The following is a 27,125-nucleotide window of genomic DNA, read 5'->3' as shown; positions in this document are numbered from 1 at the left end:
TTGTGTAGCAGTGATACACTAGTATTATGGCAGAGCCTCTGATATATTAAAGGGGACCTGTCGTCCCTAAGAAATATTTCCAAATCTTTTTTTAGTTTGTTTGCTGAGTAAATAAACTTTACTTACAATATACACTTAATTTAAATCTTGTTTTCGAAAGTCTCGGAATTCACAATCACAGCAAGCAAACAGGAGCTATATATAAAAAAACCATATATACTGTATATATATATATTTATATAACTCTATAAGCCTGGTGATAGGTGCCCTTTAAGGCAAGGTTTGCATCATTCCAAAATCTTGTATATGCACCAGAACGGGGGACCTGATGCCCATGCAAATGCCCATAGACCGTGAGGAGTGAGGGAGAATGTAAGGAGTGCAGTGGCGTAGTAAGTGCAGAAACTGACTGCTATGCTTTAAACAAGGAAGTGGGGAAGACAGTATATACGATTGACAGCTCAGATTTAAATACAGATATGGATGTTTTAATTAGAAAAAAAGAATTTGGTTTCAGTTTGAAAATTACTGTTATACAGCCTCTTATGTCTGAGTGAAAGGTCCCTTTGAAGGATACAGTAAGGAACATTGTGATATTTAGTACAGACACTGGCATAGAAAAATCTCTGGTTCTCTACAGAGCATAATAAGGGAGAACTGGGTTTTACGACTGGATTTTGTTTGTAGAAGTAAAGATAGGTTTGGCATAAGGCAATCTAGCTCAGTAATGTTAGAAATGTCATGCAAATCAGAGTCTATCAAGAATATCAAAGGCAAACTGTGCAAAAATCTCCCTGTATAGATCCCACAGCTTCTTCATTCTTCCTCGGAACAGATAACACGCTGAGAGTGAATGTAAGAAGAATCGGTATGATCTAGTCTAGGGGGCTCTGCAGGAGCTGTTGTTTGATTAATTGCAGTAGACATAAGAGGAGATTTTGAGTTATCCATTAGAAGTACTACACTACTACACTAATCATTAAGATACAGTTCTTGAGGCAGTGGAGTAATTCTGTGACAGGGAGAAGCATTGTGATATACTGACTGAATAGCTATGTGATCATCTACAAGTGGGTGAGGGGACACAATTGTTCTATTAGTATAAATGCTGTGCTTTGGTGCATTATGAAAGCCATGTGATTTTAAAACAATGTAAAATCCAATGTTTGCTGTGCACATTAGGAGGAAATGTGAGATGTCATACCCCTGTACCAAGAGTTAGCCCTTGCTTTCATCATTGGGCACTAGTCAAGTCATAGCCCAAAGGAAACTGTTGCAGCTATGGTTACTTTTGAAACCATTGTGCTAATATAGAAAGTACTGTAATATATTTTTAAATGATCCAGCCATATGATAGTTTCCAAAGTTTATTTTTAATGTTACAAAAAAAATGAAAGGTCTCAAACAAAGTTAACTTTACAGCATAAATCCCACTCATTTGTCATGGAAGGTTTTAGCTGTACCCCAGAAAAACTCCATTAAGGAATTAAAGTAATTTGGAGAACAGCTCTGAGTATAACACGAAGGCTTAAATCAAAAGGTTTTCATGTAAAATAACTGCATGCTTTTGGCTTTCTGTAAAGAATTAAAAAATTATAGAGTCTATATAGAATCTGTACATATATGTAACAGAATGTTTTCTGAAAGGTTCAGCTTCAAGAACAAAACAGATTTAATTTGGAATCCCCTCTACTTTATGTGGTCTGTAGATTATGGATTTTAAAAAGCCAGTGTTTAAAATGATACATTGTTTATAATTTGAACTCTACTGGATGCAATAAAAGTCAGCCCAGGTATAATATTATAAATTTGTAAAACCTACCAATAGTTTTCTCCAGTTTGCCATGTGGAAAATAATTGCAGGTAATATTACACATCTATGAAAGGCTCACAACCTGCAAGGAATAAAGGCTTGATAGTGCATAATTTATGTTTATAGCTTGTGTTAGTACTAGATGACGTACATCTTTGGTACACCTTATGCCAGAATCTCCTGTGATTAGTGGAGTCTATATCAGATCATCATCAAATGATCTTGTTTTCAAAGAAAGAACTTCTTGTTAATGAACTGTTTTGTTTTTTCTTGGTAAAACCTGTACAGTGTGAAGCTATATTACACATTTACATCAGCCACTGCTCTTTTTCCTTATTGAAATGTTCTGCCCACTTTCTCGTGAGGACCAAGTATAAGTCAGGCTGGTGAGGCGTATAGTCTAGATAGAGACGAGTCGCCGTTTTCTTTGGCTTTGCCTTCTCAATTTGGGTCCCTTCGTGCCACTCATTAAAAGAGGTTATAGACACTATCTCTGGCCGAACCGTAAGAGCGGCCTGAAGGGCAGTCTCAAAATATTTCCCATTGACTCTGTTCCTGGTGTTGTGGTTGTTCCACGGCCGGATGCTGGTATCTATATAGCCTGGTCCAACACTTGGTATAAACATGAGGTTGTTTGTGTCACAGAAGCTCTTGATGGATTTCCAGTTCTGATGGGAAGATCCATAAGAGAACCCATTTGAGGCAAAATATGTGTAAATTCCATCGTATCCTGCTGTGAGTATGTCATGTTTGTGTCCTTCCTCTACCAAAAGACCAATGAAGACTGCATCATAAGGTGTGTTACGTACAGTGTGGGAACCAGTTAGCGTCAAGAGGTTGGCCCAAGACTCAGGTGGAGTCAAGTAGGAGTCATAAATATAGAAAAGTGGCAGGCTTTTGCTGGTGCTGGTTTTATACCTGTAAAATGCAGGATGGGATCCAAAGCTGGAAAACAAAAAGAAAAATATCAACCTGCCATTGAATAAGTAATCTAACAAATTGTAATAAAAGTATAACAATATCTGTCTATGAAGATTTTCATTCATCCAGGTCATGGTATATCTAGTATAAATAAATTTGAAGCAACTGGACTTGTTTAGTAATCATTGAAGATGTTTCACTACTCATCCGAGCAGCTTCTTCAGTTCAACTGACTGGTATGGGAAGTCCTCAGCATATTACCATTCATTTGCCATTCATTTTGCCATTCATTTACTCTAAAACTGGTTCGGGAATATGAAAGAACAGCAAGAAAACTCGCAGACTATCGGAACCATCTACGCTTCAATCTCAGATGCAGACATCAGGGACTCACTCCTTGTAGCCTACGCCTGGGTTCCACCGTAAAAGGTCACAGAGCCAGCAATATCTTACAGAAGGCCCAAAAACATCTACTAAATGAACGGGTTAGACAGATCAACTTCACCATTGAGGCCCTTAAACAGAAAATTGAACAACTGAAACAGAGTCTGACAAAACAGCTACCTGATGTAACTCTGGAAAGGGTGGTTCAGTTCATTGAAAATGCACAGATGGCCCAACACATTAAGAGTAAGGAGAGGCAAATAAGCAAGTTCGCCAGCTTACTGTCACGTAGCAGCGGTTTGAGGACAGAAGAACTAACCTGGAGGCAGAAAGATGAGACATCCAAGAACACCAAAGATACATGGGTTAAGAACCTATCAGCCAAGGGGCTAAACTATGCAGTGACACCACAACACATCCCAGTGGTTGAGCTCATCACAGCCACAGAATCTGCCATCAATAACAACCATATAAAGGCGGAGGAAGCAGAACAACTCAGACTAAAAGTGTCAGCTGCATTGTCAAGTGCCAGAGCACCCCCCTCTAACCTTACTACACAAGAGAGGAGAGCTCTCACATCTCTCAGTAAGGACCCGAACATCACCATCCTGCCAGCAGATAAAGGGCGATGCACAGTTGTGCTAAACACAACTGACTATCACTGCAAAATGACCTCGCTACTCAGTGATAGCAATACATATGAACCTTTAAGGAGAGACCCAAGCAGCCGTTACAAGAAAAAGGTGATAGATTGCCTACAACAACTTGAAAAGGAGGAAGCCATTGATCGAGCTTTATACCACCGCCTGTACCCCAGAGAAGCTACACCATGCTTATATGGACTCCCCAAGATACATAAAGATGGAGCACCACTCAGGCCTATTGTCAGCAGCATCAATTCAGTGACTTACAGCATTGCAAAATACTTGGCCAACATCTTAGCCCCATTGGTAGGTAAAACAGTGCATCATATCCAAAATGCCAAAGAGTTTGTCACCAAGATTCAAGGAGTTAAACTAGAGGCAGAAGAAACTATGGTATCATATGATGTCACTTCACTGTTCACATGTATACCTACCACAGAGGTTACTGAGACTGTAAGAAATCGACTGCAGAAAGATAACACCCTCAGCAGCAGAACGAAACTCAGTCCCAACCAAGTATGTTTATTGTTAGATTTGTGCCTGAACACCACATACTTCAAATACAAGGACCAATTTTACAGGCAAAAACATGGCTGTGCAATGGGTTCACCAGTTTCTCCCATTGTAGCAAACTTGTATATGGAAGAAGTGGAAAGGAAGGCCCTACTCACATTCAATGGAACTACACCAAGTCACTGGTTCAGGTATGTAGATGACACGTGGGTTAAAATCAGATCCAACGAAGTGGCAGCCTTTTCAGAACACATTAACTCAGTGGACAACAACATCAAGTTCACAAAGGTGGATGTCCATGAGAACAAACTTGCTTTTTTGGACTGTTTGATATCCATTCAAGAGGGGGGTATCTTGAAAACAGAAGTATACAGGAAACCCACTCACACGGATCAATAGCTGTTGTTCGATTCCCACCATCCGCTGGAACACAAACTGGGTGTCATTAGAACTCTACACCACAGGGCGGAAAGTGTAACAACTGATACAGAGTCCAAGGACAAGGAATGTAAACATCTCAGAGGAGCACTGAAAGCTTGTGGCTACCCAGACTGGGCCTTTGTCAAAACAAGAGCAACTAAGCCCAACAGGAACACCAAAAGGAATAACCGTCCTGAGGCAGAGAGAAGGCGCAATATAGTCATCCCCTATGTAGCAGGAGTGTCGGAGAAACTCAGGAGAATTTTCAACAAACACCACATCCCTGTGTTTTTCAAACCTAGCAACACACTGAGACAAAAACTTGTACACCCAAAGGATCCAACACCAAAGGAAAAACAAAGCAATGTTGTATACGCAGTCCAGTGTAGCGAGGAGTGCACAGACCTTTACATTGGTGAGGCAAAGCAACTGCTCTCTAAGCGAATGGCTCAGCATAGGAGGGCAAACACTACAGGCCAGGACTCTGCTGTCTTTCTACACCTAAAAGACAAGGGACACTCCTTTGAAAATAGCAATGTCCAAATTTTGGACAAAGAAGACCGCTGGTTTGAAAGAGGTGTAAAAGAGGCCATTCATGTCAAAGTGGAGAAACCATCCCTTAACAGAGGCGGGGGACTTCGACACCATCTGTCTGCTACATACAATGCTGTTCTAACATCTGTACCCCGGCAGTTTCAGAACTCTTCACACATCCATTCATGCAACTGTAACAAGTAACACCTGTTTGAAGAGTTGCATGATACTTTGGTAATCCTTTCAAAGTAACTCCACAGCATTCACACCTCTGTGAGTTTCAGATGTCACCTTTCTGAAGAGTTACATAGTGCCATTGTGATTGGATTAGTGGAAGAGTTACACAGTGCCATTGTGATTGGATTAGTGGAAGAGTTACATAGTGCCATTGTGATTGGATTAGTGGAAGAGTATATATGCTGAGGACTTCCCATACCAGTCAGTTGAACTGAAGAAGCTGCTCGGATGAGTAGTGAAACGTCTTCAATGATTACTACTACAATGATTACAGTTGCTTCAAATTTATTTATACTAGATATAACAATATCTGTACATACAGTGGATATAAAAAGTCTACACACCCCTGGTAAAATGTCAGGTTCCTGTGCTGTACAAAAATGAGACAAAGATAAATAATTTTAGAACTTTTTCTACCTTTAATGTGACCTATAAACTGTACCACTCAATTGAAAAACAAACTGAAATCTTTTAGGTGGAGGGAAGAAAACCAAAAAAACTAAAATAATGTGGTTGCATAAGTGTGCACACGCTCTTCTAACTGAGGATGTATCTGTGTTCAGAATTAAGCAATCACATTCAAAATCATGTTAAATAGGAGTCAGCATACACCTGCCATCATTTAAAGTGCCTCTGATTAACCCCAAATGAAGTTCAGCTGTTCTATTTGGTCTTTCCTGACATTTTTTTAGTTGCATCCCACAGCAAAATCCATGGTCCACAGAGAGCTTCCAAAGCGTCAGAGGGATCTCATTGTTAAAAGATATCAGTCAGGAAAAGGGTACAAAAGAATTTCCAAGGCATTAGATATACCATGGAACACAGTGAAGACAGTCATCATCAAGTGGAGAAAATATGGCACAACAGTGACATTACCAAGAATTGGATGTCCATCCAAAATTGATGAAAAGACGAGAAGAAAACTGGTCAGGGAGGATACCAAGAGGCATACAGCAACATTAAAGGAGCTGCAGGAATATCTGGCAAGTACTGGCTGTGTGGTACATGTGACAACAATCTCCCGTATTCTTCATATGTCTGGGCTATAGAGTGGCAAGACGAAAACCTTTTCTTACGAAAAAAACCATCAAGCCAGGCTACATTTTAGATAGACTCATACCCAAAAACACTGAGTGCTGTAATAAAATCAAAAGGTGCCTCAACAAAGTTATTAGTTTAAGGGTGTGCACACTTATGCACACAATATTATTTTAGTTTTCTTTGGTTTTCTTCCCTCCACCTAAAAGATTTCAGTTTGTTTTTCAATTGAGTGGTACAGTTTATAGGTCACATTAAAGGTGGAAAAAGTTCTGAAATGATTTATCTTTGTCTCATTTTTGTACAGCACAGGAACCTGACATTTTATCAGGGATGTGTAGACTTTTTATATCCACTGTATGTGTAACTTAGAGAAAAAATGTGCCCAGTTTCCAAACAAGAAAAAGGGCAAACTTATCAATACTTTACTGACAGTCAGGAAAGGGTTTAAACAAACTGACACACTTATCAAAATGAATACATTTTGTTAGTTCATCAGAATGCGCTTGACTGCTTTGACCTAACACAGACTCTGCCCTGTTGGGTATTAAAGCTCAGCAGCAGTAGTGGGTGATAACACCTCTATGAATTGTTAATCCCCACTGCAAATTGCAAGCAGGGATTAAGGATTCCAAAATTATTTCTGAACTGAAATGGTCCAAGAATATAAAATCTGAAATTAACAATTGATTTTATTTATTTAAGTAAAAAAAAATATTGTGTATTCTAAATCTGCCCCATTAGACATCCCAGAAGAAGTGAAAGGGCATTTTCAAACTAAAAACAAAAAAATATATATGGACATTAATCAGGAAACTCTAAGCACGGGACTGGACGAGTAAATCAAATGCGTCTCAGTAGCCTTACTTTTAAACTGAAACATGGTATTACAGGGCATTGCATGTGAATGTTGATGATTTATAATTTAGGGGACAATTTATAGAACTTTAATCCAATCTTTATGGATTAAATCTTAACATGTAACAGTTGTTATACTAAGTGCAATGTAATGAAAAGTCTCAAGCTTGCCATCTTATAACCCACAGCAACAACTCAGATGTTTTCAAACAGCTAACCAGTAAATGCTGCCTGTTCATTGGTTGTTATGGGTTACTTGACAAGTAGTAAACTTAAGACATTTATTAAATTACCTTTATTAATTACCTTTTATGCAGCATTTTTACAACATGGGATTACAAATAACACTTACTTGTCAATGATGTACTTAATGTTATCGTGCAGCGTGCGATCATCTCGCCCTTTGTAGGGCTGTATATGAAAAGCCACCTAAAACGAGACAAACACAACAAGCCTTTTCAAAGCTGCCAGTTCTCAGATTTGCTCTGAGCTCTGTTCTGAATCTTTCAGAAGCTATCACATAAGGTGGATATTGGATTCCAGTGGAATGGCATTTAGTGGGTCAGTGCTGTCTTTAATGTATTATTTTACTGTGACTAAAAGCAGTTGTATTTAAATTATATAATGGCATGCTGTCCTGCATTCATGGACATCTCCTTTTGTCTCCTGCAAAAACATTGGTATATTCAATGCACTTTTAAGTGGCATCTGTTATGCAAAAAAACAGCTGGTGCAGAAAAAGGGGCAGTGCCAAATATAGTAACATAGTTAAGTTGGGCTGCAAAAAAGACCATCAAGTTCAACCCTTCCAAGTAAACTTCAGCACACAAATATAAACCCATACCGACCTATCTATACACTCACTTACCTAAATTGTATTTACCAACATCAATACTAACTGTAGCCTTGGATACTATGCTTGTTCAAGAACTCATCCATGCCATTCTAAAAGACAATAATCTACCATCACAACATCACTAGGAAGGGCATTCCCCAACCTCACTGCCCTCACCGTAAAAACCCACCTACACTGCTTCAAATGAAAGTTCCATTCCTCTAATCCAGGGGTGGCCAAACTGTCTTCGGTCGCGATCAACCGGGCCAACGCTGAATGCGTAAGTGCAACGTGAATGCGTACGTACGCATTCACGGAGCACTTCTGCATCCCTGGCTTGAGCGCGGTCCACCAGAAATCCACGGGGGATCGACTGGTGGACCACGATCAACATATTGGCCACCCCTGCTCTAATCTGAAGGGGTGGTGTCTGGTGTGTTGGTTGTTTTTATGGGATAAAAGAACATCCCCTATCTGCCTATATTCGCCAGCGCTACACCTATTGTTTCTCCTACTCCCAGACTTGGATCTGCTATTCTGATATCTACTGGGAGCTGCTATCTTGCTTCCTTCCCATTGTTCTGCTGATCGGCTGCTGGGTGAGAATGTGTGGCGGGTGATATCACTTCAACTTGCAGCACAGCAGTGAGTGAGACCGAAGTTTATCTGGCTGAATCAAAAAATATATATTTACTTTGATATTCCCTGGCCATGTAGCCTACTGTGTAATTATTTGAGAAATGTTTGTGTTGAGAAAGTATTACCTTAATGTTATGCTTGAGGGCAGCCTCCAAAATAAGGGGAACTAAGTCTTCCACAGCTTCTCCATTTTCATCAGCTGTGCCAGGAGGATACCAAGACAGTACAAGTACCCCTAAAGTGGGACAAAACAGCAATTCATTGGTAAACCACATATATGAAGGATATAGACACATGTAACACATTTAAATGTTAATAATTCTTTAACACTTATGGGTTTATCCATTAGATTTCAAGTTTGTTTTCTAAATTGAATAAACATGCACATTGAATGCTTGCTTATTTATTAATAAGGAAAACTTGAATACCAGAAAAGTTTCAAGTTTACAAACTCAAAAAACTTTGACTGTGAATATATGGCTTGACTTTGCCTAGAACAACTCCCATTGCCTTCCATAGAAACTCAGAAAGCTTTTATATGACAAATTTTTACATTTGAGTTTTTGTGTTTTTTGCACATAAAATACCTGGCATATACGTTTTTGAAACATAATTCAAATTCAAGATTTCTTAGCACAAAAACATCAAACTTGAACTTTGATAAATCTCCCCCTTAATGAAAGAGGATCATGCCCTATCTCCTCTGCGTGGACACCCACCTTCCAGTTCTTTTAGTTCAGTACTGAATACCTGATCAACACTATTCAACCATCTGATGTTACATTAGAATGTTATTTCAGCTGGCAAAATCTACACTGGAATATCTGTTAAATAACAGTGAAATTAACGATTTAGCATTGGTAAACATAATTTGTATTGGGGAATCCTTTGAAATTAAGTTTGTGAGTAAAAGATCCAGTGCTGGATTATGTCACCATTAAAGGTTAACTGTTAATATTTTCCATAATTATCTAATGTATATATACATTTGTATGTGTATTTTCCTGATTAACCTTTTCTTTTATGAATAAGGTTACTAACTTTTCCCCCTAGCTTACTGGCCTGTGTTGAGGAAGGGAGGTGGTGACGTCACTGGGGGCAGGGAGTGGGTGTGTCAGGGTGGGTTGGGGTCTGTGGGGAGGTCCTGGTCCTGGAGAGTGTGACGTTGCATTTAGGATATAGAGGAAATTACAAATTTTAACGGCAACATTACATTGTTGGTAAATTTGAAATACCTGCCCTAGTCCCAGAAAGTGATATACAGGCTAGGCAAGTGAATTACCAGCCAGATAGCAACCCTATTTATGACCCACCTTGCAGACTGACTTTTGAAATTCTTCATTGTTCTCTTAATATTTGTCACATTTGTTTGGATGGAGTTCCCCTTTATTCAAAAATGAATGAACCAGTTAAAAGAGGACGCACAGGCCAGCACAGAGATATACTCTTATGGTACCCAGAAGAAATAATTTTTCATACTAGGGACAAAGAGAGCAGTGTACTGCTGTCATGGGGACTAAGCCTGCAAAAGAGCCCATTAATGCCCCTAAAACTGTTTTGTCCAGCTGCATCTGCATTTGCAGTGAATTTCTTCACTGATTCAAAGCAGAGTTCTATGTGTGGTCAGCTTATTGTAAGATTGCAAGGAACAAAAAATGCTGGGTTGACCCTTCAGTACAATTGTACAATATCCCAGTGTCAGCACAAGTATTTCTCTCTAGTAAGCACAAATTAGCAACATTTTTAACTATATAGGTCTTTTCATACCATTTAAGGGAAAGGTGAACAGAAGAATGTTCTGACGGGTTATAGAGCTCTACTAAGGCTAATGCCAGACGAGGCTTGCTGAAAATACCGCCCCATGCCTCCTACATGTGCCTGCACCCGAATGAATGGAATACGCTCGGGTGCAGGCACATGTAGCCGAAATACGCATAAAGACTTTCAAACTCTTGCATTTTTATGCGTATTTTCGCTACATTGCGTATTGCCAAAAATAAACTCAAATTTATCTCATATTATCTTGTTATTATTATTTTTGGAAACACGAATAAACTCATTTCCACAAATGTCAGACAATTATCAAAAAATCAGAAGCATGTGCCATAAAAAGTCACCCGATAACCACAACTTTTTTGAATTGTTGCACAAAATCCAGCATCAAAAATCTGAAAAACTCAAAAAGTTTGAGGCAAAAAAAAAACTATTCCAGGGAAGGGACATCTGCTATTGATTTCTACATGGCAACAGGTTTTAGGTGGAGAGTTTTTGGATTTGGGATTGTCTAAAAAATAAAACACATAATAAAGTTGCGACTTTTTTCCCCACAACGTTTTCCATGTTTGCAACTTTTTCCGCATCAAACACCCCAACTGGAAAAAGTTGCAGGTTAGTAAATGCCCCCCCACATGTACTACACAAGAGAAGTGTAGTACACAGTGTTTTTGGGAATGTTATAAGCCTGTATGTTTGGCTCCCTTAAGGAGAAAAAATCTATATTCATTCTAGTAGTGACTGTGTTGTTTTAGATTATCTCAAAATAAAATATGTTATGGCAGGGTATAAATTTTGACGACAGATGATTCTTGCAGATCATGAAATGAATATCATATGGAATCCATTCCATGCAATTAACAAATTCAGGCCAAATAATAAAGCCCTATGCACAGCTGTGTCACGCAGAAGAACCAAATGCCTGCACTGCCTGGTGTTTAGCTCGAAAGTCATTTAATAATACAGCTTTTTTCCACTGCCCTGAAATATGATCCGGTGCTTTTGCCAAGACACCATCTGTTACATTTACTGTAAATACCATGCTTTACTCTAATGCAGCTTTTTTAAAATTGGATTTATTTTTTTATTTACAGGGGCTTTGTACACTCTTGAAACTTTTACACAATTCTGCAACTTCTCCCCAATATTTTGAAGCATTTTTCTAAAATTGCCAAAATTGGAATTATCTGGCTCATTTCTCAAGCATGTCCACATTGTCTCCTTTGTTTTTTTCCTCAATAAAATGTTTTTCAGGTTTGAGCAGTCAAAAACCTTTCAGGGTGAAAACACACAGAGCTATTTAGTAGCAGCTACTTGTCACGGCTACAAAACACCAGAATATACCCCTAAACACACGTAGCGACAATTATCAGTAAATGATCAGCATTGTCTATTTTAGTAGCCACAACAAGTAGCTGCTATACACATGTTTATTCCCTTTGTGTGTATTGGAACAGAACAAAAAAGGGAGGAAAAAAAGCAAATTGGACATAATGTCACACAAAACTCCAAAAATGGGCTGGACAAAATTATTGGCACCCTTTCAAAATTGTGGATAAATAAGATTGTTTTAAACGTGATGCTCCTTTAAACTCACCTGGGGCAAGTAACAGGTGTGGGCAATATAAAAATCACACCTGAAAGCAGATAAAAAGGAGAGAAGTTCACTTAAGGTGGCCATACACGGGCCGACTATAGCTGCCGATATCGGTCCCTTGCACCGATTCGGCAGCTAATCGGCCCGTGTATGGGGAGAGCAGATCGGCCTGGCCGACCGATATCTGGCCTGAAATTGGCCAGATCTCGATCGGCCAGGTTAGAAAATCTGCATCCGCATCGGCTCGTTGATGCGGTCCCCGATCCGACTGCCCCATTGCCGCCCACATAATCCGATCGTCTGGCCCCAGGGCCAAACGATCGGATTATTATTTTTTTTACCTAAATGGTCCCCGATATCGCCCACCCGTAGGTGGGGATATCGGGGGAAGATCCGCTCGCTTGGCGACATCACCAAGCGAGCGGATCTGCTCGTGTATGGCCACCTTTAGTCTTTGCATTGTGTGTCTGTGTGTGCCACACTAAGCATGGACACAGAAAGAGGAGAAGAGAACTGTCTGAGGACTTGAGAACCAAAATTGTGGAAAAATATCAACAATCTCAAGGTTACAAGTCCATCTCCAGAGATCTAGATTTGCCTTTGTCCACAGTGCGCAACATTATCAAGAAGTTTGCAACCCATGGCGCTGTAGCTAATCTTCCTGGGCGTGGATGGAACAGAAAAATTGATGAAAGGTTGCAACGCAGGATAGTCCGGAGGGTGGATAAGCAGCCCCAAACAAGTTCCAAAGAAATTCAAGCTGTCCTGCAGCCTCAGGGAGCATCAGTGTCAGCGCGAACTATCCATCAACATTTAAATGAAATGAAACACTATGGCAGGAGACCCAGGAGGACCACACTGCTGACACAGAGACATAAAAAAGCCTACAGTTTGCCAAAATGTTCTTGAGTAAGCCACAATCCTTCAGGGAAACGTCTTGTGGACAGATGAGACCAAGATAGAGCTTTTTGGTAAAGCACATCATTCTACTGTTTACTGAAAACGGAATGAGGCCTACAAAGAAAAGAACACAGTACCTACAGTGAAATATGGTGGAGGTTCAATTATGTTTTGGGGTTGTTTTGCTGCCTCTGGCACTGGGTGCCTTTAATGTGTGCAAGGCATCATGAAATCTGAGGATTACGAAAGGATTTTGGGTCGCACTGTAGAGCCCAGTGTCAGAAAGCTGGGTTTGCGTCCGAGATCTTGGGTCTTCCAGCAGGACAATGACCCCAAACATACGTCAAAAAGCACCCAGAAATGGATGGCAACAAAGCGCTGGAGAGTTCTGAAGTGGCCAGCAATGAGTCCAGATCTAAATCCCATTGAACATCTGTGGAGAGATCTTAAAATTGCTGTTGGGAAAAGGCGCCTTCCAATAAGAGAGACCTGGAGCAGTTTGCAAAGGAAGAGTGGTCCAAAATTCCCGGTGAGAGGTGTAAGAAGCTTATTGATGGTTATAGGAAGCGACTGATTTCAGTTATTTTTTCCAAAGGGTGTGCAACCAAATATTAAGTTAAGGGTGCCAATAATTTTGTCCAGCCCATTTTTGGAGTTTTGTGTGACATTATGTCCAATTTGCTTTTTTTCCTCAATTTTTTGTTCTGTTCCAATACACACAAAGGGAATAAACATGAGTATAGCAAAACATGTGTTACTGCAATACTTTTCTGTGAGAAATACTTGATTTTCTCGAAAAATTTCTGGGGTGCCAACGATTTCGGCCATGACTGTATATGGGAAAATCAAACCTGCTCAATTGATATCTAAATGATTTTCAGCCAGATATTGGTCAGGCAAGCCCGTCAATGCAGTGTCAGCAGCTTTTAGTGGCCTGTGTTTGTCTGCATTAAGGGGCAGATTTATTAAAATTCAAGTTTGTGAAAATAAAAAACACAGACATGAAAAAATAACCGCAAAAAACTTGTGCAACTTGTGCTAATGTTAGCTTATTTCAGAAAAAACATGACAGAATATTCCCTTGTGTGTTTTGTCTGAAAAATTGTTCCATTTATTTTCAAAGAAGCTAAAAAATTCAAATGTTTTAAGAACTGGGAAAATAAGTAAATAAAGTTGTTAGAGACAATTCTAGTTGACTCCTATTGAACCTAAGGGCAGGGGGACTAATCCCCCGCAATGCCGTCCCACCGGCTACAATGTAAATCACAGGTGGGATGGCATACGCGTTGCTGTGATGGCCCGCAGACACCCGCAGTTTCCTCTGAAGACAACTTCGGACTACTGCAGGACATTGAAGCGATGTGTATGCCATCCTACTAGTGGCATTGCAGGGAGATTAGTCGCCCGTGACAACGGAGATTTGTCGCGGCACCACTAATCTCCCCATGTACCCCTGCCCTTATCAGCTTTCATTTGAGTTTCTTCTGGTGACTTTTTGAGGATTTTTTTTTCCAACTATTTGCTGTTTTTAAGAATATTCTTGTGTAAACAAAAATTGCAAATCCTAATTTTGATAAATTGGTCCCTTAGAATGGAAAAAATCAGAAACACTTTTTACATCATTTACAGAAAGGAAATCTTATGGACAAATCATTTTCACTAGTGATAAAATACGAAAGAATGTTTTTTTTCCATCTTTTGATAAATCTGCCCAAAAAAACATAGAGAAAAAAAAATGTAACACTAAGGGCAAGGGCATTCAAAAAATCTTTGCCGGAAGCATTGGATCTGCCCAGCTGCAGGCATAACTAGAAAATTTTTAAGTGTAGGGGCGGATTCTCAGCCTGTGCTTATCCGCCCCATTTGCCCTTAACCTAAGCAAATCTTTAATATAAGTTAATTACAAATTGTCAGTGATTTTAAAGTTATTTGTAAATTTAATCTTTATGGAAAGCAGTATCTATCAAGTTGTTTACATTCTGTGCATTCCTGGCTCTGACTCTTGAAATAATGTTGCACGCAGCTGATTAAAGCTCAGTAAAATACCTAGAAGAGAACTGACTCGTGTTACGTTGTTTTCAAACAGAGAACAGAAAGGGATAAACAGACATTGCTTTTGGTAGCAATGATATTTAGAAATAGTGATTGAACACTTATATTACATATGTGTAAATATCCAGCTTTCTGTCAAGACTATGCATTATGCAAAACATCACTAAATGTACTTTAAATTAAATCCCTTCCTAAAACATTTGGCCACAATATGTATGTTATGCATTTTTATCAAAACAGGAAGATAGTTTCTTTTTCAAAACATTGGAGGAACGACCTGGTCACAAGTGTCATTATGTGGGCCTGCAAGTTTATATATGTATATTTTTGTATATGTTCTGATTCCAGCAGATGGATTATATACCTATAGGAATATTGTAGGTGCTCTGTCTCTTGTATGTAGTTCTCAATAGGATTAATGTGAAGGTATCACAAGTTTTGCAAATGTCTGCAAGGCCCAAAATACTGAAAGACATTTGTGGTAGCATGCTAAGCATGCCTTTTAATAGGATTTAATTTATAAAATGGCATCAGAAATGTACTCACCTATAGCTGCTGCTCTTAGCTGTCTCATATGTTCTTCCAAAACCTCTGGATCTTTGGAACTGTAGGGCCCTAACTCTGGGTAGAAGCTAGAGCCAATGTCTTCTGGGGGGCTGTGCCTGCCCTTTGGGTAACTTGCAGATATCTTTGGGTCCCAATGAGGTACCATAACATGGTCCCAGTGAATGTAATTTCCATCAAACTTGGGGTTGCCATACCACATATAGTAGAAAATGTGGATGTCATTGTACACATTAGTGTGGTCTTGTGGGTTTACAGTTCCCTGGGGGTGGGAGATAACTTCACTAGAAGCAGAACGTTTTTCAGGCTGTTCAGCAAATGGCATAAGCTCCAGACCAGGTGCTAAGTCAGAAAATCCATCAGAAGGCTTCAAAGTTCTCAAGCCCATCATGGTTCCAAAAATAAATAGAGTAAAGAGAAAAAGAGCAATGCATGCCTTCCGACGAAGCCTTGCCATCATAAATTCCAGTTGATTATTATGTTGATTTGAGCACAATGTCTGTATTCATATAATCAAGGGGAACACCTGTAAACTGATATTATCAATAGTTAGTAGATGTCATCATTTTCTGTGCATTGGTTATTTATTCACCAACATAAACAATAAAAACATCAATCTATTTACTAGATAATAAATATACTCTCTGTTTATCACATATTTCTACTGCTTAGAATCCCTCCTGACTATATTCTTCTATTATAAAATAAAAAAGCTTTCAGAACAAGACAGCACCTGCCAAAACCAGACTGTCTGGGTGGAAACCAGACATGAGGCAAGCCTATATGGATAATCAAACTCTTACTAAATAGCTATTGCGCTTTAGAATAACTTGTTCTTCTTAGGCAAGCCATGGCAGCTCAGGATATTTGTGTGGGTGTATATGTATGTGTGATGTATGCCCATATATAGAGCACTTTTGTCATATTTCTCTGCATACTGTATGCTTTATTTATGTGCATATGTATATGCTTACATTTTTGTGTGTGTGAGTGTGTATATTTGTAGTATTTTAAGAAACTGTGGAACCCACCATTCTAATTTACATTGTTTCTAGCATTTCAGGAAAGAGCCTCAGCATTCTGAAATGGTGACCCTAGCATTTTAACACACAATAAACCCACCAATATATGATACAGTGGCTCCAGAATTTCATAACACACGACCCCAATGTTTTATGACAGTGGCCCAAGCATTTCATGATAGTGGATCCAGTAATATATGAAACACTGACTCCAGCAATGAATGCCATTTTTCAAATATATTTACAACTTTTACATATTTCAGAAGTTTCCATCACAGTAGGAATCTTCTGTTTAAAAAACTTCAACAAGTTTTCATCCCATTCAGAGGCATAGTGATATAACTGCTCATACAATAATGAAAATGTTATTAACATAGAAAAAAATATTTGGAAGAAATTTAAGAGAAAATGTATTATTATTTTAGTAAAAAAGCATATCACCTTGCAAAGTTCTGTATATTAGCGGAAAAAACATTTAAAGTAGGACAGAAAAGGCAGACAAGTGGTATTTTTCTGCTTCTAATATATACATACCCCTGTTTTAGTATGAATCCACAGTCACCATCACAATAAAAATAAATGCATAATGCATTAAAAATTACACATAATAAATAACAGGGAGGAATCCTATTTCAGCAAATAATCTCTAGCTCATCTTAATAAAAAGACAGCCAGCTATATGAAACATTGTCAGGATTTAACCTACCTCAGCAGTGTTCTTTCCACCGCTGTTCACTTTTAGACATTCTCCTGTCTAATGACCAGAGCAGAATGAAATCAAGCAAGAGTTGTGTACAGAGCTACAAGCTCCCTTTGGCTTCATAATCTACTTCTAAAAACCTGTATATTACACATAGAGCTTGAATGGTGCTTTTTAAGTGAAAGCACACTCTAAAAGATACCCAATCCTTACAACTCCTTGTTCAAACAGATCATCTGTTTAAAGGTTTATATTTCAGCTTTAAGGCTACAATTCCACTAACGATATTCAATTTCACTGAATTTTTCAAAAAGGTACCACATAGCCTTTATTCTCAATGAAAGAATATAGTCACTTTAACCGAGTACTCCCTAAATATGACAATACCCATCCTGCCTGCAAGTTATTTTGTATTTTAATGCAAAAAAGAGTTAAAGTGAGAGTATAATTTTTTTCTCAAAATAAAGGGCAAGCATAATGGGATTATTTGTAGGAGATGTTTTATTTTCGTTTATGCATTTAAATATTGTTTTGCCTGCAGCATATCTATAGGGGGTTGTGTGAAGTGCGGCGTAATACCTAGTCATTGCAGACCCAGGGCATGGAGCAAGTTTTGCCTTTGCTTCTGTATTATTCCCTTTTGGTTGCACACTTTAAGGAGGGTGTATCTTGTATTTTGTTTTTAAAACTTGGTGGGATTTATTTTAAAGTAGCTAGGGCTTATTTGTGCAACAACAGTACAACACCCCTTTTCCACTGGCTTCCCCCAATTAAAGTATCTGTTGCTGCCACAGAACTGGAATGGGTTCTGTCTACATTTCTATTAAAAATGTATTTTTTTTTATTACGTTTCTAAGCACATCTACAAGACTGAGATTATTTCTATGGTAACTGAATTATTTTTATCAAATGTATGTCCAGCATAGACATTCTGAATCTAATTTTATCTTGCTTGATTTCTAATAATGTATACTGTTTTTAAACATTTTTGCTTTAAATTCCTGCTTATTAAAGGGAAATTGTCAAAACTACAGACAATCTGTATATCAATAGTGGATGTTTAAAGGGATACTGTCATGGTTTTTATGGTGGACTTTTTATTTCTAAATCACACTGTTTACATTTTATTCTTGAACCAACAAATGTATTTTTTTAGCTGTAATATTGGTGTATAGGCGCCATCTCAGTGCATTGTGCCTGAGTCTGAGCTTTCAGAAAGAGCCAGCGCTACACATTAGAACTGCTTTCAGGTAACCTATTGCTTCTCCTACTCCCATGTAACTGGAGAAGTCCCAAGTCGGACTTGGGTTTCTTACTACTGAGTGCTATTCTGATATTTACTGGGAGCTGCTATCTTGCTACCTTCCCACTGCTCTGCTGCTGGGAGGGGGGTGATATCACTCCAACTTGCAGCTCAGCTGTAAAGTGTGACTGAAGTTTATCAGAGCACAGGCCACATGGCTGTGGCACCCTGGAAAATTAAGAATATGGCTAGCTTCATGTGAAATTTCTCAAATTAAATTTAAAAAAATCTGATTGTGTTTTTGAAAAACAGATTTCAATGCAGATTCTGCAGGAAAAAGCTCTATTAACTGATGTGTTTTGAAAAAACAACATGTTTTCCCATGTTTTATTATTTCTTTAATAAATCTATTTCACAAATAGTCATTATTATTTGTCTCATTACATTGTAAATACATTTAATGATTTGTTTTGTGAGTTCCTCAACCCAACTTTTTTTTCTAGCAATAATCACACTCATACTGTGAGCCGCTGCCAGATTCACATGCTTTATCTGGCTGATTCCAGTGTTAGCAATTTGCAATGTAATGTTAACAAACTGTTGCTTGCAATAGAAAAACAAATACTGTTATTTTTAGGGATGCACAGAATACACTATTTTGGGATTCGGGTGAAAGATTTGGCTGAATACCGAACCGAATCCAAATCCTAATTTGCATGCGCAAATGAAGCTATGAGGGACTAAAAAGAACCACGTGTGCGTCAAACATTTTTTACTTCAGTATTTATGTGGTTCTCCTGGTGCTTATCTGGACTTATTAACAGATCATTAAGCCAGAACACCAAGGGCCACATTTTAAGTAGTAGACATAGTTGTATTACTGTGAATTAAGTAATATACCTTATAAACTTGAAACATTCAACACCAATACATCCAGATATACTGGGGGATGAATCCTCCCTATCTTCTTGCGGAACTGCGACAGGGAACAAATGCCCCCCCTATATTAGGGAGTACCAAACTTGTTTGACAAACTTTGTGGCATACATCTTGATCTGTCGGTGGGGTCTCCTATATGTGGGGGAGACCACTCTGCAGATCAAGATGCATATTTCCAAATACTGCTCCACTATGAGGAAGGGTAATATGAAATTGCCTGTATCAAGACATTATATGAAACATGGGCATAATAAGAATCAACTTAAGTTCATGGTCTTGGAGATAGTCCCCACACTTAGAAGGGGAGGTGATAGGGAACAGATTCTAAGGAGGCGTGAAGTGTGGTGGACACATAGGCTTAACACTCTGGCACCACACAGGTTAAATTAAGATGATAAACTGCATGTATATTTATGAAGCATTTACTCTGTTCCCAGGGGATGTAACTGTCTGTTACTCTTTTCCCAGGGGATGAAACTGATCCCGCAAGTTTACGATATATATATATATATATATATATAGAAAGAGAGAAAGACCAGAGTGGGGAGCACACCATAATAATGCGATACCTAGGTGCAAGAGCGTAAAGTCAAATATACCATAGGTTGTCAGCACTCATAGGTTTTTCAAAATAGTAGAATCCCTCTGATGGTGGCTGGGGGGTGATGCTTGCCACACAGGATGACCTGATTTTGAAGAAAAGTACCGATGAGAACCTGACTACCCCTTTGATTTCCACCACTACGTACAGTTCCACATCACTTTTTTTGTCCAAAAGCATTCAGAAAAATTGGCCCATAATTAGCCAGGCTGACGCTGTCCCTGCATCTCTCTAATAAACCAATGATTGGTTATCAGGCACTCCTCCAAAAAAAGGCCAGATGGATTTACAAATTAGACTGTGTGACTCCCAGGGGACTCAATGAAACACTTCCTCTGTGTTGCTTTATCTAAAATGTGTCTCTTTTGTTACATTATGCCAGCTGTACTTGTTACTTTGTATTTAAGGCTGTTCTGATGATGTTACCAGGTGTATATATTTCTTGCAAGCGTATAACTACTGCAAGAACTACTCGTTCGTACGGGACGTACATCCATACTATGGTAGCACACCGCATCGTATGTTTTGCGATTTTTTCGGATTCTGTACGAATTTTTCGGATCCAATACGATTTTTGCGTAAAAACGCGAGTTTTCCTATCCATTACGAAAGTTGCGTAAAAAGTTGCGCATTTTGCGTAGCGTTAAAACTTACGCGAAAAGTTGCGCAGAATCCGAAAAAATCGCAAAACATACGAAAAAGTCGCAAAATATTCGTTTTCAAGTCGGAACTTTTCCAATTCGGGTCGGATTCGTGGGTTAGTAAATCAGCCCCTAAGTGTGTGCAACCATTGGAGTCCGGGTCAGGGGGCCGCTAGAATACCCTGCCTTGGGTAAGTGCACTAACTATAAGGAGTTCTTTGTCTGTTCAAGGTGCGGTGTTTCCATGGCCCACTACTACTTGGCAACGAGCATTATATGATCTGCCGTCCCTGCTGTGCTGAGCCCCGGTTACACAGGGGATGTCCCATGTTAGCCATATAAACAATGCAAGCGTGATCCTACTTGTGGGTAGCAGTCTCGGAAGGGTTGCACTGAGTAGGCACAATAATGACACCCTTTATACGCTTGACACAGTCCCTCCTTTCTGTTTTTTACTTTTTTTGTTTATTTACTCACGTATACTGTATTGTATACTGTACTTGCCACTAAGCAACACGCTCTGTTGGCACCAAATTACGCCTTTAAAACGCTGTGCTGTACGCTGACGAAAGTCCCAGTATAGGACTGAAATGTCAGATCTAATAAACTTCACCGCTTGAATTTTGATTTTTGTTTTGCCTTTGTGCTCTATTTTGAAAAACCTATGAGTGCTGACAACCTATGCTATATATATATATGTAGAACATAGGTTGGAGAGCACACCAAAAAACTCATAGCAATACCTGCGTGCCAGAGCTGAGGAACTCATATAGCTATGCGCAGTGTCAGCACTCACAGGATTTCATAAACGATTTAAAAGGACAAAAAAACAAAGGTGATGATATGAGGTGAGATTTATTAGTCCTACGTTTCAGTTCCCTACTGGAACCTTCGTCAGGGAAATCCTGTGAGTGCTGACACTGCCCATAGCTATATATATATATATATATACCCTGTAAATTATATCCCTATAAACAGTGCTTAGTGATGTCATCATGTATAATCAGTGCTTAGTGAGATAATTATTGTCACATGACTAACTGAAACATCTGTATTATAATAAATAATGTGTGCTGAGGGGACACACTTCTGCATATATGTTTGCAAATTATCATTTTAGCTAAGACCAATAATTTCTCATTAGGCCACTACATCATCCCATGCATAGCATCAACATGCAACTCTTCAGGATAGACTTCCACCACAAAATCTTCAGCCAATGCTGTACTTAGTATTTCCAGTGCAAATAGCTACATGTTGCCTACTGTTTATTCACAAGTCATTGTCATGGTACACAAAACAACCATTGTTTCCAGTATATGTAACACACTCAGCAATCTATAGAGAGCTTTCCACTCAGCAAGAAAAATCATTTAGAGGAAACAAGCAAAATCAATATAAGGGCTTCTTTCATTATTGTGTAAAATAAAGGCAATGGCAGACTACGAGCACAGTGCAGTGCAGTATTCTAGTTTCATTTTGATTATTCAGGGACTGACTTGTACACATATGTTCTGGTTACCCATAGAAACCAATTAGGTCTTTGCTTTTATTTTTTAACTTTTGGAAGACTTTTTAAAGCTAGTTGCTGATTGGTTGCTATAGGCAAACACAGGTAATCAGCTATGTTAGTAAATTAGTCCTTCTATGAATATTAACACACACTGGTCATATGTGGGTAAGATATAGAATAGTTGCTTTACTGGATATTGCTGACATGGGCATAAAAGGGCTCATTTACAAACACAGGGTATTAAATTAGCCACTTTATGCCCATGTCAGCAGTGTCTGCTCTTTCTCTTGAACTGACACTTCATCAAAGCAGATATTAACTATAAATAGTTATTGAGTACAATGGAAGTCTGCATTCAAAGAAAACTATGACTTCATGACTATGTCTTCATTCTTCTTCTGCATTTGCAGAATTTTTCAAATTTCTGAATAGAAAGCAGAGATAAATGGTGAAGTATTTACGAGAATATCCCTTAGAGAACACCATAGGAGTCTAAAAGCCACATGCGCCATTGGGCAAATTTAAAATATAGTGTGGATTATTGTCAGTGTGCACTGCTGCACGCAGGATTAATTGAGACCATGTGCCTGCAGGGAAAATGCAAAGATACTGGAGGATACTATTACAATAACTGCAAGGATACTGGGAATTATTGATTAACATATCAGTATAATCTATCCCTTGCAACACTGTGTACCATTGTATCATGTAAATATTGTTTGCTGTTGGATACAAAAAAGGGGATAGCCATTTAATCTTAATCCTATACTTATAAACAGGATCCCATTATTAGATATAATTCCCTGGGCTTTTCCACAACGAAGTTGCCCTGGCAATACTTCTGAGTAAAAGAATATGGTTGGACCACAACATATAAAAACATGAAAGCTTGCAATTAAAGCCACAGTAGTTAAACTATAGAAAATGCTATATAGTTTTGGTAGACACACAGCAGGGAATACTGTACATTGTCTTAGACATTATGAAAATGGTAGAAATTGCCAAGTAGTTTTACTACTGTATATAAAACCAGAGACTGCTGGCATAATTATTTTAGCAAATTTCCTTACTGATTTGTAAAATATCCTGATAAAGTTCCTTGAGCAAGGTGATCTTCTTATAATGTGAAAAATCAGTGTTGGACTGGGCTGCTTAGGATTTACCGCCACCAGCGAACTTGAAATCCATGCCCCACTCAGTTAAAGCCTGTGCTTGAAATGTAAATAATGCATAATGTTATAAGTGTTAAAAACTGTGCTGGAAATAAGCAGGGTCGGAGTTGTAAGCCGGGCGCCCCGAGGCCGCCCCCTGTCCGTCGCGCCCCCCCCCCCCCGCGGGTCTTTACAATCGCATACAGAGCAGTGGGGGAGAGGTCCCCATTGCTCCGTATGCAAGAAAAACTTTAATATTTTGGTGCGGTGGGGTGGCATGCCGCCCCCCAATTTGTGCCGCCCTAGGACCGGGCCTTTGTGGCCTTTCCGCAAATCAGGGCCTGGAAATAAGAAGAGTACATGGAACTTGTCCATGGCTGGGACACACAGGGAGATTCTTGGCACAACAGTCTAATGCTGAGCAAAATCCCCAAAAAACTGTAAAATATATACAGGTATCGGACCCCTTATCCGGAAACCCATTATCCAGAAAGCTCCGAATTACGGAAAGCCTGTCTCCCATAGACTCCATTATAATCAAATAATTAGGATTTTTAAAATTGATTTCCTTTTTCTCTGTAATAATAAAACTGTACCTTATATTAAATCCTAACTAAGATATAATTAATCTTTATTGGATGCAAAACAATCCTATTGGATTTAATTAATGTTTTATTGATTTTTTAGTAGACTTAAGGTATGAAGATCCAAATTACGGAAAGACCCCTTAACCGGAATACCCTTGGTCCCGAGCATTCTGGATAACGGGTCCTATACCTGTACTTTAAAATGATGCTTTGTGATGTCACTTATCTTACACCCCTTGAAACTTTGGTGACAAATAATAAAACTGTAAAATATAAGAAAGCTTGCTGCCTTATACCTCTAAATCTTTATTGAACAACTCAGTAACTTCTATTAATCATATTTTAGGAAAATATTTTTTCTATTCTAGCCCATATATTTAAAAAAAAGGTTCTAAGTTTGCCCACATGCATTAACCTATAGCAACCAACAAGATGTTTGCTTTTAAACAGGTGACCAGTAAATGCTGGTTGGTTGCTAAAGGTGATTAGACCAGCAGCAAACTTTGGACCTTTTATCACATTTATCTATAGGTGCCTGGTGCTTTTCAAAAGTGGAACTATTAGACCCTTTAAAATATGAACCATGCAACATAACTATGCTCCAAGTATCAGCAATAACATAAATACTCCTCAAATTTAAGACTACATTTTATGGAAATATTTTCATGTAATTTGCTATATTTGATATACATACATTTCACCATACTGTACACATGTAATTATGCTATATTAAAAACTATGTTTAAATTATACATAGTAATATAAATAATAATTACTCATAAAGCATTTAACTGTTTGTAATAATATGCATCATCATTCATGACAAATGAGGTATTCATTAGTGGCTTTGGCTGTGCTCGGAGAGTGTTTTGTTATAGTTATTTTGCTCATAAGCTGAATGAACATCAATAGGTCTATTTCCTAACGCTAGTTTTAATTAGGTTAATTGCAGTTTTTAGGAACAACCATTCAGGCCTATGTTTTCATTTTGTAAGTGGTAGTAAACTGTTTAAAACATAATATTCATTGGTTGCTATTAGCAACTACACCAGTGCAAATTAGAACCTCTTTTTATAAATCAGCAATCATTTGTAGAGTTTATACTAATCATGAGTGACAGAAGTTGTAGATGTTTGCTGCATGCATTGATCTTCTTGCAGTTGTGTATGTACCAAAGTTAATAACTACCAACATGAATCTAAAGGTAGCCATACACAGGCAGATTTAAGCCCCCAATTCAGCACCTACAGACTGGCAGCTTATCTTTCCGTATATGGGACCCTCAGATGGGCCTGCCCTACAGCTATCTGTCTGAAAATGGGACAGATATCAGGGCAGGTTTAAAAATCTTGTCGGGGTGAGGGCCGCAGCAGCTCGTTGATGGCTTGCAATTCCTGTCACTGTGATCTGATTGTTTGGCCTGAGGGCTAAACAATCAAATCAGCCCAATATGACCCACCACATCAAGGAAAGATCGCTTGTTTGGCAAGCTTGCCAAATGAGCGGTTCCTTCAGTGTATGGCCAGCTTTATTTTTGCCTTCCAACATTAGTATACTCTCTTGCCTCAGAGAACAGATTGCACATACCAGGCATACCAAAAGGTCCTTGTGAATAAAAATTTGCTTAGAAAGGGAATTTAAACCCACTGTAACATATAACTCCAAATATGTGAATCATCTGATGGAAACAGCTTTCTTTAAGCAGTATTTAAACATCCCTGAGTTGGGAAGTTCACTTTTCGAGAGTTTTTGCATTTCACCATGGTACAACCTGCATAAAATACTTTCTACTTGTATTAGTAAATATAGGTTTGGTACAAATGAAACACATGATGATTACAACTAAAAATAAGTATTCTACATGAAATTAAATCTATATGTTGCATAATCCACATTACATAATTTTTTATATCCATATATATCTATTTGTTGTACCAGGGTTAATGAACAATATTTACCTTAAAACTCTGGGATCTTTGTGTTCTTACCCATTAAGTTGTATAGGGTCTTCATCATGTCCTGTGCAGGCTGTCCATTAAATCAGCATGATACTATACATCTGGCCACAGCTATGCCTCCACTGCTATTTCCTACTTTGCATCCTGGTATAGGCTGCTATACTACTGATCATCTCATGGAGAATTGGGTTTTCTAATGTTTCAGCTGCAGCTATGCCTAAATAAAAATGTAAGATTCTCCAGTTAGCTTTCTATACAAGGATCATCTGCCTCTGAATCTCAGTGCTGAGGATGATGCTGCATCCTGTGGCAGTAGGTGGGGCTGTAAGGACCACTCTGTATCCTTACTAAGCGCAGAGCAGGGGCGTTCAAAGTGCAGAATCACTGCCCATAGAGGATAACACTCAGTGCCTTCGATTATCTGTTGCTGGCCCTGCCGAACCCCATGGCAATTCTACAAAGATCCTACTCTCCATCCAGCACAATGCATGCACAAAAGCAATGTTGGGTTGAAACCATTATTACAGGACGGGGTGCATCAACAGGTGCATATCTAAATAGAGCTGTTTATTGTATGCACAGGAATATGGCAGCTATGTACTGCTGTAAGCTTGGAATGTGCATATTATATACATCAAAATTGTGACGGCTTGCTGTATCAAGAAATGCAGACAAAGCATCAATGCTGTGTGTCCACCCCCTCCTGATGCTTAATGGAACATCCCAAGCAGAAGCAGACTGCAGTGTGAACAGAAGGCAGATTTGCATCACAGCTGTTTAACTGCTTCATTGCCATGCAGGGTAAATGTGACCCTGGTCAGTTTGGGTAAACAATTTTATTTGGCATAAATACAATGGAATGTGGATTTAACATTTATAATACAGAAATCATACAAAAAATTGGCAGTCTGAAATACCAAGAGTTCTTTAACAGACTCCATAAACAGAGATAGCAGGTCTGCAGTGATTTCTCACACACTGCACTCTGTTGTTTTTATTATATAGCTCTTTAATTTGACAGCAGTCTGTTAGAAACTATCTGATGCAG

General features: G+C 38.7%; 1 protein-coding gene across 2 annotated transcripts; it reads right to left on the bottom strand.

The window, feature by feature from the left end:
• Window positions 1-1,351: 1,351 nt before the first annotated feature.
• maneal (mannosidase, endo-alpha-like) lies at window positions 1,352-26,592 on the bottom strand. Of its 2 annotated transcripts, none has more exon segments than NM_001102908.1 (5): window positions 1,352-2,758; window positions 7,715-7,791; window positions 8,962-9,071; window positions 15,705-16,255; window positions 26,108-26,195. In NM_001102908.1, coding segments are annotated over 4 exon segments (1,299 nt in total). In that variant the 5' UTR covers window positions 16,180-16,255; window positions 26,108-26,195; the 3' UTR covers window positions 1,352-2,121.
• Between the last annotated feature and the right edge of the window lie 533 nt (window positions 26,593-27,125).

Source organism: Xenopus tropicalis, chromosome 2 (genome assembly GCF_000004195.4).
Source record: "Xenopus tropicalis strain Nigerian chromosome 2, UCB_Xtro_10.0, whole genome shotgun sequence".
NCBI lineage: Eukaryota > Metazoa > Chordata > Amphibia > Anura > Pipidae > Xenopus > Xenopus tropicalis.
This window is presented reverse-complemented; position numbering and strand designations above follow the sequence as displayed.